The sequence below is a fragment of the Galeopterus variegatus genome, unplaced genomic scaffold (genome assembly GCF_000696425.1).
Source record: "Galeopterus variegatus unplaced genomic scaffold, G_variegatus-3.0.2 Scaffold1657, whole genome shotgun sequence".
NCBI lineage: Eukaryota > Metazoa > Chordata > Mammalia > Dermoptera > Cynocephalidae > Galeopterus > Galeopterus variegatus.
In genome coordinates, this window is record NW_007727768.1 from 262725 (window position 1) to 276809 (window position 14085).

The window sequence follows — 14085 nt, forward strand, 5'->3', positions numbered from 1 at the left end:
AAAACAAACACTGAAGATGACCAGCATCATTTTCTTATATCCAGAGCATTTCATTCAGAGATCATTTAGATCATTTAGTCAGTTTTGTAAAGGCTGTTCTCCAAAATAAGCACATATCTTTTTCCTATTCACCAAATATGACAGTCAAGAATAAGCAACTATGCTGGAAAGTTTGACTCCACTATTAAAAAACGTTGGCTCTAGGGCCTAAAGGCAAATTATAACATGAATTAACCAAATAAATGCCTCAGCAAGCAGTTACAGAATTAGAACTGTAAACATGCAGTTTGTGCAAAGCAGGATTCTGGGCCGTGCTGTTTTGACAGATGTGAATGGCACCCCCTATAACACTGCATAAAGAGCCTATTGGAAGCAAAGATTGTGCCCTTGAAAACCTGGCACTCTAGTAGGAACTGACCGACTTTGTGCAAAGCAGGATTCTGGGCCGTGCTGTTTTGACAGATGTGAATGGCACCCCCTATAACACTGCATAAAAAGCCTATTGGAAGCAAAGATTGTGCCCTTGAAAACCTGGCACTCTAGTAGGAACTGACCGACATGATTAACAATGGCACATATACATAAACACACTGATGTACATGTAGCCTGGGTGAGGGAAGACTAAAATAAATGAACTTGAGCTTGAGGAGCGTAGGACGAGAATACTAAGGAGGGTGAAATGCACATAAGCAAAACCATCACACGCACAGAGGATGCAGCTTACCTGACATGCTGATGGATGAGTGTGGTTGAGATCCCAATGAGAAGACACTATGTCAACAGACTTTTGGGCCATGTTGAGTAAATTCATCCAGCCTTGGAAAAGTGATAAGTGAAATGGTGCATTTTCTGAATAGTTAAGGCCTTCAGGAATATTTTCCACCAGGGCAATTCTTAGAAAAGATTTTGAAAAACAAACAAACAACAAAATCTAGTCAAATTTGAAGCCACAGATCTTTAAGCATGCATATCTAAAAAATATTCTTTACTCTTTCTGAATGTATACATTCCTCGTAATTTATATTTTTCCACCAAAGGCCTCTTACACTTCCCCTATGCTAATCTACTGGGTTCTGAGAGTTTATGCTGTTTTCCCATAATTAGCAATCATATTTCAGAAAATCACGGTAAATGTCCCTAATGCCTTGTTTCAAATTAGCCTTGAAAAAAATAGAGCTTCCTACATAAGCATCTTCTTCTAGCAGTGTATTCCTTTTACCCCTCCCCACAGTAATGCAATTTTTATATAAGATACTACTTCTGCAAGCTACCTGAGAACATAAGTTAAGTTTTACATATGTCCAGTTTTTAGTACAATGTTGGGCATATATTGGAACTCAGTAAATGCAACTATTATTTGCATTAGATATTGCAGTAACTATTAAATGCTTAACACTTATATTAATATCTCTCAGCCTAAGGTGTAAAGTAATACTGAGAAGAAAGTTATCAAACCTGACTACTGCAGGGCTTTATAAAAGCCAGAAAAAAGGGATGTATAAATGATAGTAATAATCAACCCTAAACAAACTACAATCAGCAATATCCTAATAAGGTTGTTTTCTCTTTATACTTTTTATATATTGACGACATATGCACTGTGACTGGCTCTCTCTGGTATTTCAGCTAAGGCTGTGGCTTTTTTTTACTTCCAAGTTAGGTGACACATAACTTCTTAATAAAGAAATAAACAATATTTTTTTTCTGTTTAATAAATGTATACTCTCCTGCAGTTCTTGATAGGAAAACCCCAAACTCTTATGAAGATACTTGTGAAGTGCTTCCAGAACCGAGATCTGTTTTATTCATAGCTGCATACTCAGAGCCGGATACATAATTAGGGCTCAATAAATACTTACAGAGCAAATTTCAGCTTTCAACACAGAATTCAGCACTTCTCAATAAAATTGTTAACTGTTATTCTTGATGAAACATGTTTCATTGAGCCAGCTTTAGGAAAAAAAACAATACTGCTAGAAAAATGTTTTTGTGTAGTTGATGAACGTAGAATATAGCCAGAATGGGGCATGGATAAGTATTCCAGAGACATTCACAATTTGGGGATGCAATCATCCTAGGACCTGCAAACTTATTTGATGTGTGTTGAACCGTATAGCACAGGCCAAGCAAACCACTGTCTTCAACAGAGAAATGACAAACCTCCCTAGACCTCAGAAACTTATAACCTAGTGAGAAACCCTGTCTCAGACATACTGATTCAAATAAGAGGTAGACACTAATAAACAGTGAAAAAGGAGCAAAAAGTTTATGAGATGGATAAAGCATCACCTAACGTATTACTGGAACATGAGCAAGAAGGAAAAATTAATTATGGCTGGACACATCTGGAATTGGAGGAAGTTGGACTTAAAATGAGTCTTCAAAGATTTTTTTTTGTGTGTGAGTGAGATGGAAGTGATAGATATTCTAGGTAGAGGCAAGAGTTTATCAAACCTAGGGTGTCTGGATATTTGTGAGCTGCAAAGCCAGGAGACCCCGAGCTGGGAGAGTTTCTGCAGGAGCTGGCGATGGTGGAGAAAAATGGCAGCATCTGCGGGGACCATGCTGCAGAGGCCGTGAGCTGGGAAGAAGAGACTGTACTTCATTTCAATGCATGTGGGAGCAACAGGTGCATTTTAGGGGACACCTGTATGCTATCGGAATGGAGAAAAGCAGACCAGAGCATGACAAATCTGTAAAGAGTAGAGGCTGTTGCAACAGCTACGGAAGTTTGAATTAGGCTAATGGAAATAAAAAGACGCATGCAGTGGAGAAGCAGGTGAAGGAGAAACAGTTAAGACTGTAAGATTTTCTTGCATAGCCACCATAGCTTCTCATAACTGAGCTCCATAACCACCTCCAACAGTCTTTGAAGGTTATTTGGAAGTTAGCTCAATGATCATGGACTCTTACCCTTCTCCAAACCATTTTCCATACCACAGTTGGATTAACCTTCTAAAAATGTAAATGCAAACACTCTGCCTGCTGCCTAATTAAATGTCCTATGAGACCCCAACCCCTACCCTGCCCCAACGTAGTTGACAAGTGTTTACGTCTGTCCTGCCCCTCTGCAGTTTCGCTGGACTCAAAAAGCCCCCTTGGAATTTTAACCACTTGACTTCTTTCCTCCTTCCCTGCTATTCTCTCTAGACTTTGGCATTTCATGTGCTTTTTCTCAGTCCCAATTCCTACAATGGTTATTGAGCTGTCTTCCAATTAACCATCAAAGTTCCAATTTATACATCACTTTCTCTGATAGGCTTCCCTATGCCCCCAAACGAGGCTAGATCCCTTTATGATCAACTCCCACAGAGGCCTGTGTCTCCTCTTTCATCCGACTCTCCACTCTTGAAATTACTTGTTCATTTTCCTTGGCGGATTGTAGGGTGTGTGAAGGTAGGAACCTGCTCCATTAGCCCTGGGTTGTATCCCCATATCCTGACATATCACGCAGTAAGTCTCCAAGGAATGTCTGCTGAGTATCATTAAAATCCGAGCAACTGGAAAGACAGGGTGGTGGGGCCCATTAAAACTGACAAGGAACATGGGAATGGGTGTAAATTGGGGATTGAGAGAGATTATTAAGGGAGAAATGAAGAGAAAATTAGCCCAAAGCCTAATGGGGGGAAATGCCTCCATTCCTCTGGTTGGTGGAGAGTGAAACAGGTGAGAAGATTCAGAAGGGCCCATTAGTGACACAGGAAGACACAAGAGGCTCAGGAAAAAGCAGTGTTCGGGAAGCCAAGGTGAGAGCGGGTTAAAAGATGGAGACAGCAAATTACTTGACCTACTTCAAAACCTTGGAGGCGCGCAGCTGCCGGGGCACTCGGCCTCCCAGCCAGTCCTGCCATAATTGTCCCCAGATGGTGGCGCTGGGCTCAGGGTGACTGCAGGAGACGTCAGGGCCCTTTCCCCTTCGCCAGGACCCCGACGCACCACTGCTGGCGCGGACCCCCAGTGTGGGCAGGCAGCGGCGGCTCCGGCGACCCCATTCCCGGCCTCGGTTTCCGGAGAAGGAAGCGCGGGGCCCGCCTGAGCCCCGGCGGTGGCGCGGGAGCGACGACAGATGTTGCAGTAGCTGGTCACCGTGACATGCCAGGGCGGCTGCTGCAAGTGTACGTGGAGGTGCATGAGCGGTGCGATGACTGAAGGAAGAAGGGAGCAGTTCAAACCGTTCTTTCTTTCTTTCTTTCTTTTTTCCCCCCTTTTTTGTGACCGGTAAGGGCATCGCAAACCTTGGTTTGGTGTCGCCCTCACCGCGCTCAGCCAGTGAGCGCACCGGCCATCCCTGTATAGGATCCGAACCCGTGGCAGGAGCGTCACTGCGATCCCAGCGCCGCACTCTCCCGAGTGCGCCACGGGGCCGGCCCCAAACCGTTCTTTCTTTGGATACTCTCGGGCCTCCAGCGCCTCCTGCCCTCCTTCCCGTTGTGCAATCGGTGCCTGTCAACATCCTGAGCTGCGTGAGATCAGCCTTCAGGTGCTTCCACGGTGACAGGCCATGCCGCAGGCCTGCCGATCCTAAACCGGAGAGGAATAACCGTGAAGACACGGCACGGCACGCAAATCTATCGACTTTGAACGTATGAAAAGTTTTAATGACGCAAGCAAAAGGTGAGGGGTCAGGAAGAGGGACCAGAGGTGCTTCCGCTGTGGCAGGCGGTGCACCAGCCTGCAGTCGCCGTCCCCGGGGAGGAGGTGGCCCCCGTGAGTGGGAGCGACGCGATGCTCCTGGCTCCGGAGGAGATGATGGAAAAAAGTGAAAGTGAAGTTGCAGAAAACACAGCAGCGGCTTCGAAGTCACCAGAGCTGCGGGGGAGCAGGGAGAGCGGCGTCCGCGCTGAGGCTTCCGTTGGTGACACCGCAGCTGCTCCGGCTGCTCCCACACGCAGCAGGAGAGCGTCCGATACCCAGCGGGAGCCTCCCGGATGGAAAATCCTGCACGTGAAGGAGCAGAGGAGGCCAGCAGGAGTGTGACCCGGAGCCGGCGTGGCTCAAGGGAGGCAGAGGCCTGGCGCTGGAGAATCGTCGGGCCCGCGGTCTGCAACAGAGGTTCGGGGGAGCTGTCAGGCTGGGAGACCATTCAGGATTCCACCTGGGACCCGAGTGCCCAGGATCCACATGAGACTCCACGAGGAGATTCTGCAGGGAAAGGGGAGCCCCGGGACACCAGAGGAACCTCGGCACCCAGCGGTAGGAGCCGAAGTACCGCTCAATGGCAGGGGGCTTGACCTCGCCTCAGTAATAACCACTTCCGGTTCTGACCGGAAGCCACCAAGTCTCTCTTCCGGAGGCATGTCCGCCACCACGTGGGTGGCCAGCCTTACTCTGAACAGCCTGACCTGTATTCTGATACGACCCTCCCGGAGACCAGGGCCCCAGAGAGAACAGTGTGACACGTGGCCTTGGGCTGGGTGCCATGGACGCCCTTACCCGCTTCACCAACTAGACCCCAGGATCAGACTCACCCTTCAGGTGAGTCAGGTGCCCATGGCCTCCACCCGTTTATTGCACGCCCCAGTACTCGAGTCCCTCTTCTCCAGCACCCAGAGAAGGAGCAGGTAATAGCCCAGTGGATCCAAGCAGGAAGGACGCTGCCAGCTTCCAAGAGGGAGGCCGGGACTCGAGCCCCTCTCCACACTGAATTCAGCCGGGCTGGGCAGAGTTAAGTGTGGGAAAGTACCATCCGAGTCTCGTGTGGGAAAGTCCCCGTGCCTGGCGCCCCAGCCTCTGACTTTGTCACACTGGTCATGAATCCTCCTCCTCTCCTAATTTTGCTCTCCTGGTAGAGGAAGACTGGGTTCTGTCCACTCAACATTCTTCCAAGGAATTTCTTCTAAAGAGAAACTTTGGGTTGGTATTTGTGCCTAGGGAATCAAACCACTTGGTTGTGGCTTCAGATATCCCTTGAAATGCTTATGGAGAGACAGAAATTTTATCTATCTTCTGTATCTTCCACCATTGCCCAGTCTATCTCATTGAGATGCTGCATGTGAAATAGCTGTGTAAACTGTACTACAGAATACAGGAGAAGAGTCTCAGAACTAACTGCACCTCTAAGGTACATGCTGTGCTACTGGAAATATCCAAGAAAGATTGTGGCTTTAATACTAATACAGTACTAGTTCGTGATGTTTCTTTTAATGATTTGGTTGATTCTTGCTTAATAATAAAAAAATAGTTGCAGTTTTATTTAACAGCCATTCCTTCTCTTCTGGGTGTCCAAGTGCTCATACAAACAGACCAGTAAGAATAGCTCCAATAATGAGACTTTGGGAAGCCTCACTATTTTATGCCAAGTATTGTTCTCAGTGTTTTGCAACTATTAACTTAATTAACCCTCATCATAACCCTATGAGGTGGATATTCTAAATATCCCCATTTCACAGAGGGTAAACTGTAGCAGAAGGAGGTTAATAGGTACTAAGTGGCAGAGCTGAGAAATTCAAATCTACACAGTTGACTCTAGTGCCACCGTCTTATCTCCCAAGCCGTGCTGACTTTCTGATAGATTTTCAAAATGGTTGCATTATATACAAACTTTATTAAAATAGAAACCTATAATTCCAGCGTACTCAAAATGTACTCTGCAAGGTTAATCAAAGAGGTTGTTTAATAAAATAATAATAATCATTTAGGACATACTTATTCAGCAAGATCTGAGATCTCTGGCATTGATTTCCCAACCTCCTTGATCTGTATAACCTCTATGACCAAATTGGCAATTATAAAATAATGTCTGTTTTGGGACTGACTCCTTTTTTTTTTTTTGGCAACTGGCCAGTACAGGGATCGAACCCTGGACCTTGATGTTATCAGCACCAGTTTCTAACCAACTGAGTTAACCTGCCAGACTGACTCCTATTATTAGACCAAATTTGAGAAAGGGAGATTCATTAACATCACCAGCTTGAGCGCTCTAGCCAGGAAGCACACTTAAAACAAAGACAGATTGTTTATGATTCCTGTCTTCTCTTTTCACCTCATTACCATGAACAAGTTCACCATTTTGGAAAATGTGCCACATTTTTATTGAGAATAATATAATAGCACAATGAATAATAATGAATATCATTTATACTATGTATTATATAATATATAACATAATATATAAAATAATAATAAACAGCTTAAAGGAATTCAAATGCAGTTACAGTACAGTAGGAACCAGGCACTTTTTTTTTTTTTTCTGACCAGTAAGGGGATCGCAACCCTTGGCTTGGTGTTGTCAGCACCATGCTCAGCCAGTGAGCACACCGGCCATCCCTATATAGGATCCGAACCTGTGGCCTCGGCGCTACAAGCACTGCACTCTCTCGAGTGAGCCATGGGGCCGGCCCGGAACCAGGCACTTTTGAAAGAAAAATATAAAAATGTATCTATACCAATTTGAGTACTGGTGTGTATTTTGTCCTTTATAAAAAATTAAACAATGTTCAAACTGTTGGGAAAAAAAACCTTTGAAGGCAATAGACAGAGGTTAAAGTTGAATATTTTAATCCTATCTACATTTAAAGCCCAGTTAACTATGGTGATAGAAGCTAAACTCAGCATGAATATGTGACCCCAGATAATCATCAGTTTCATCCTCCCCTGCAACCAATGACTTTATTTAAAAACAACCCCAGGAACAAAAAAGAATTCCCCCAACCAAACCATATGAATACACACAACAACTGCCAACAAGTAGAACTGATTAGTTTTAATTTTTCTTTGATATAAGAGATGCACTGAGAACGACAAGAGGAGACTCAAGAAGCCCAGGTAAACCAAACATGAAATGAGGGATGAACACTGTAGATGTCTCTGTACTGTCCCTTTCTTCATACTGTCCCCATGACTTCTGCTAGGCATGCAAATCAGTCAGGATTCCCAATCACTCTTTTGGAAATCTTCAGACCAGGATGTCGTAAAAACTTGGGTCTATGAGTAGAATTCAGGGGGATCTAAGAACTTGGATTGTATACCTTTTTGTTTGTTTGTTTGTTTACACTCATATAGTGCCTTTCAAGTGCTAAGCATTTTAATTTAATTTTTAAATTTATTTTTATTTATTTATTGAAACATAATTGATTGTACATATCTATGGGGTACCATGTAGAATATCAATTTCTGTGTGCAATAAGTGATGCTCAATCACGATTTTATCTTTATTTTCCCTAATCTCTAACAAAAATTTAACATTCCCTTCAGTTACGAACATAGGCAACAAAGCAAAGGAATATTAGCAGAACCTGTGATTTTGTCTTCATTAAGAATTTTCATATCATGCTACAGTTATTGCTGACATGTCAAAGTCTTCATCATTGCTTTGAAAGTGCGGTAGGGAGCAGATCTTATTATTTCATGAATAGATAATGCAGGATATAGATTATCATATCATAAATTTGTTTTTTTTAAAAAATATTTTGATAACTTCATTTTAACATTATTGGTTTCCCTTACAATACTTTGTATTTTAATTTATGCATTTAAAAACATTATTCAGGGAAGACTCCATCAGCTTCATCAGACTGTCGAAGGAATCTGTGATGTAAAAAGGTGATAAACCAGAAATATGCTCTGACTGAGGTCAGCTAAAATTTTAAAGCCTTGGGAGATCTGGAATGGGGCAACAGTCATGTCTCCACATTCTGAAACTGTTACCACAAGACTATTTTTAACCTAAAACCAGACTTACAGACACCTGAAAAGGGGTCCTATCAACTTAGGCATGCTGAAAATGTATCTTGTGACCCCTACTCATGCATCTGTACATAGCACATAATAGAGAATGAATCATTAGCCTATATGATACTATGTAACCAATGGAAAATTGATGTACTGATTAAGGGACTATCCGCTCCCTTCCACCTTGTTCTCCCCTTCTCTGATTATAAAAATACTGAAACTTGGACTGCAAATAGGAGCACACAGTTCAAGGCATCTTGAATCTGTGTCTTCCCAGGCTGCAGTTACACATATTTGACTCAAATAAACTCTCACACTTTATCAGTACCTCGGGTTCTTTTTCCAGGTTGACAAAGGGATAAGAAGTTCTCAGATGGATAATGAAATATCTATTACTATTTCTTCCATTGTACACACATTCTTACAAGATGTTTTTTCCTATAGTGACTGAAGCCTTACAAATGAGTAAGATTATCAAGAGAGATTTTCAAGAGAAGAGAACCAGGTCAAAGCCAAATGCAGGAAACATCTAATCGCCTGTGGTTGGTAGAGAAAGTGGGCAAGGGAAGAAGGCAGAAGAAAGGACTGGAGTGAAATTCCCTGGAAGCCAAGAAAGACAAAATTTATTATTACTATTATTTGGTTTTACTAAATATCAAAATAAATTATGAATTTATAGTGAAAATAAAACTACAGACAGCACCCAAGGTCTGGGAACTCACTTTTGTTTGGATAATGAATTCCAGGCGGAAGCCCCAAAATATCTCCTCACTTTTGCCTGCTCTCACTTTACCTGGAGATGTTGATGGCTTCTCCATGACACAGCACTTGGTTCCTATGGCTAGCTAGAAAAGGTCTCTAGAAATGACCTTTAGAAATCAGCTCTGAAATGACTTATTTCTGTGATGTGTCATTTTATTTCCTTTAACAACCAACAGCTGGCTACTCTCCAGGAGCCTGGTCTAATTAGCATAGGTGCAGAACTCATTTACACGCCATCATAGCCCTTGCTATACTCTTACTTCTTAAGAAAGAAGAAAGTAGGCAGATCTCATTAAAATTCACCTTTGGGCAAATCCCTGGAATGCCTGCTTACCAACTCTAAGACGACTCTGTCCAGAGGCTATAGCACTATTTCCAACACCTAATAATAGGGGAAAAGCTGAATGTATAGGGACATAATGCAACAAAAATCTTTTTATGCCTCTTTTAATGACACTTTAAGAAAAGTTACAAATGATTTGAACTGTGAATCCAGACAACTCAGGTGGAATAAATATAAGAAAACGCTGTTTACATTGTTGATAGATTTAAAAATGGCATCCTATTTGTTCTTACTAATAGTGTGTGTTCTCCAAACTTAATGTGATCATCAAAATTCCTCTTTCAATTCAGGAATAATATTGCATCTTCTCAAAGAAATATTTGTAGTTTCCCTTGAATGATCTACTAAAAAACGAAGTCTATGCATTTGCTAGGTTTAAAAAGTGCTCTCTCTATGTATGTCCAAGAATATAAGATATTGTATTTTCACACTTGATTTTGGTATTATTGTAGAGAAATGTTTAAAAGGAAAGGACTGAATAATGCAGAGAAAACACAGCTCTGCCAGTTATGAGCTGTGTGGCCTTCAACAAACTACTAACTCTTTTTAAATCTGTTTCTACTTCTGAAATGAAAAACAATTATTACAAAGATTAGAAGAGAAAATCTATGTGAAGTGCATTGCTCAATGCCTGCTTCATAGCAAGCATTAAATAAAACACAGATATAAATTTTCACTTTTAGTCCAGGAACAATACTGCACATTCCCAAAGAAATATTTGCAGTTATAAACAATCTTATAAACTAGAACCTTTGTGACATTTTCAAAGTGATTGTGAGTTTTCTTTCACTGCCTAATGCAATAGATTGATTGGTTATTAGGACTTGATCTACAGAGGTGCTTGGCAGTCAATTTATAGACTTTCATTTCTCAGATTTTGATTTTCCAATGGCATTAATCAATGAAGCTAAAAAAATAGCCTCAGTTCATCAATCCAATCAGAGTTGTATGCAAAGTAAAGTGATCAGGTTTTGTGTACTCACTGTGGTCATTTGGCTGTAATTAAAGCCCAAGACTGACAGAGCAAAGATTAACCTTTCTAAAAAAAGACACTGGACTCTGACTTGAGGTACAAGACAACTTGCTACCCATGTTGCAGATTCACTGGACATGGAAATAGTTGATAAACACCAACTGAGCTTGCTTTAATTCAGTTGAGATACATTGTAGGTTAAATGCTGGACATAGACCTATTCCCCCTCCCCATGCATACCAGAGTTCCCCTTTCCCACTGGGAAACTACCCCTGGCCAAGGTAGTTACTCAAGGAAAGGCACATGTCCTTTAAGACTAATGGAAGGCTGGAGGAAGCAGAAACCCTAGATAAGTTGGCACGCTGGTGTGAAAGTGCTCTGGCGCCAGGAGAGTAGCAAATGGATTGACTCAGCCTCATCTCCCACGTGCTTTGGGTTGTGTAAGCTGGGTGAGGGGTGCTTAAGCATGCAAGTGATTTACACCTCTACTTTGATCTGTTCACTATATAACTGATGTATGTACCCCATGGCAGCGCAGATTTCCAGTTGGCCAGCCACCACCAGCACCTCCAGTAAGTCTAATAAACCAATGTCTCTACCTATTGGCCCGGGTGAGCTCTTTGGAATAGGCAAACACTATGCAAGTGCCCTTTCTGTTTTGGGGCTCCCGTGAAACATAATAAATTTTTTCCAAGAATTTGGATCAGGGTGAATTTACTTGTGAAAGATAGCAGAAAGGATACCAGGGAGCAGTCTCCTGATAATTCTTAATCTGTCACAGGGAGGACCACGGTTGTATATTAAAGTTATTAGAGACTTGTTTTAATTTGGGGCCAATTTTTTATTTTGGAGAAAATTTAAATTTGCAGGAAAGTTGCAAGAAGAGCACAGTGAATAAACATATTCATTGCAAGAAAGAATATTCTGTATGAATACACACATACAATTTTTGGTCAAAGCCATTGAGAGTAATTTACAGATATCATAATTTATTTCTGAATCTTCAGCATGCATTTCTAAGGAAGCCACTTTTCTGAATAACCAAAACACAATTATCACACAGAAAATCTGACATTAATATGGTCATATTATCTAATATTCAAATGTCCCCATTTGTCCCAACAATGTTCTTTATCCTTGTTTGTGTGTGTGTGTGTGTGTGTGTGTGTGGTTTTGTTTTGTTAAAATCCAAGATCCAATTAATGTTCCCTCACTGCGTTTATTTGCCACATGTCTCTTTAGTCTCCTTTTCTTCTAGGAGTGTTCCCTACCACTTTTTTTTGGTCTTCCATGACATTGGTATTTTAGAAGATTCCAGGCTAGCTGTTCTGCTAAATATTCCTGAATTTAGATTTTCATAATTGCCTCATGTTAAGGTTCAGAGGAAGGAATATTGATCCAGTTACTCTCAAACTGAGTTATACTAATGGGTCAGCAAACTTTTTTCTGGAACAGATAGTAAATATATTAGGTTTTGTGAGCCATGTGGTCTCTGCGGCAACTACTCAACTCTGCCATTGTAGTATGAAAGCAGCTATAGAAAGTATGTGAAGGAATGTGCCTGGCTGTGTTCCAATAAAACCTTATTTACAAAAACAGGCAGCAGGGTGGATTTGGCCCGTGGCTATAATTTGCCCACCTTTGGTCTAGTGCATCTTTAATTCCAATGAAGTATAGCAGAATATGCCACCCCAAAATATGCCATTTTGGCATAAGATTATTTCGAGCCAAAGGCAACTGAGAAGAAATAGATTCAAGAAATACTCTCTATCCCCCCCCTATTTGCCTAAAAGCAGGACATAAATTTACAAAGGTGTCCCTCCTCCCCCCTCTACCTGGAAGGATGAAGGTTGATCACCTAAAGACAACTTTATATCTTTATCAGCCTGGAGATAGCACTAGGGGAATCCACAAAACAGACTGTACTAACTGGCCTTCATCTACCATTAGTTTTCCATTTTTTACCTCCCCACAATTGCTAACCCTAGAGACTCAAGGTCCTTTTCCTTCATCTTGACTCTCCTCTAAATATTTATTACTCTTTGTGGAAGATGCCATGTAAGCTGTAGTTATAAGCCACCTCTTTGAGAATTACTCATTCCCTGGGTATTCCCCATGGCTACATGAAATATACATGTTAGTAAGCTTTCGTTTTTCTCCTGTTAATCTGTCTTTTGTCATAGGGGGTCCTAGACTAGAACTTAGAAGGGTAGAGGAAAAAATTTTTTTTTCCTCTCCTACACTATTTATTGAACCCTCTCAAAGACCCCAAAAGTAGAGTCTGGAAATGGGCTGGGACTCTGACATATGAAACTGTCTTGGGTATTCTGATGGAAGAAGGGACTAAAGGTGAGACTCTAGGATGAACAACTGCTGTGGGTAGAATAAGTTGCAGAAAATGATCATGAATGAGGCTCTGTTGTCTAGTCAATGCCTTATACAGTAGCCCAAGAATCCCAATTCTATTTCCAAATTGATAGAAAGGCTAGGAGTAGGTTGACAAATGTGTGACAAATGCCTCTCCTCATCCCACACCCAATGCAGGCAATGACAATGAACCATGACATTCTTTTCTGAGCGTGGCCATGACCTGGCAATCTCCCTCAGCCCAGTGCTTCAGGCAGCTTCTAACAATGAGTTTGCATCCAGGATAAAATTGAAATTACAACTTGGAGGTAAAGTTAATTAAATCTTCTGTATAGTGCAGACATCCAGAATATCATTCTTACTTCAACTCTTGTTGAAATACTTTAAAAATGTATACATACTATTTTCTAAAACTGGAAGATGGAATATAGTTTTTTTTTTTTTTTTTTTTTTTTTTTTTTTTNATATGGCCTGAGGGAGCCCCTGTAAATTGTATCCCGCATCCTTTTGATATAGTTTGTTCAATCTTTTTTGATACTTTCTTATTTTTTGTCACCACATGTTTCATTTTTATTAACTTTTAAATTGACTTTCAAAGACAGCAGCTGCATAGAGCATGATGTTGAATTGGGTTGGCGGTAGCAGATCCCTGTTTCTATAAATTCAGAGGATTCCTGCAGGTGAAAGTCTCATTAACTGCAGGCTTGTAATTGTATTAAGTGAAAAACAACTATAGTTTTATTTTTGGGGAGAGGAAGTACAGCAATAGAGAAAGTACTATTAGTGTAGCTATTATTCTTTATTTGCATATTACAGTTTAAAAAGATCCTGACACTGTCCTCAAAGAGCTAAAACACACAGTTGGAAGAAAGATGATTGACAGGACCAGAGCAATTGACATAAGAAACTTTACTAACTAACCTTTATCTACCTTTAGTTTTTCATATATTTGCCTTCCTACAATCTTAAG

At 41.4% G+C, this 14085-nt stretch overlaps 1 protein-coding gene across 3 annotated transcripts in view; it reads right to left on the reverse strand.

The window, feature by feature from the left end:
- The window catches only part of PLD5 (phospholipase D family, member 5), a 206103-nt gene that overhangs the window by 146631 nt on the left and 45387 nt on the right, over positions 1 to 14085 (reverse strand). For 2 of the 3 annotated variants that reach the window (XM_008578291.1, XM_008578292.1), the window contains exon 2: positions 725 to 893. The exons of the other annotated variant lie outside the window; for it this stretch is intronic. In XM_008578291.1, coding sequence (XP_008576513.1) covers positions 725 to 893 — 169 coding nt within the window. The remainder of the gene's footprint in view (positions 1 to 724; positions 894 to 14085) is intronic. 3 annotated transcript variants of the gene reach the window in all.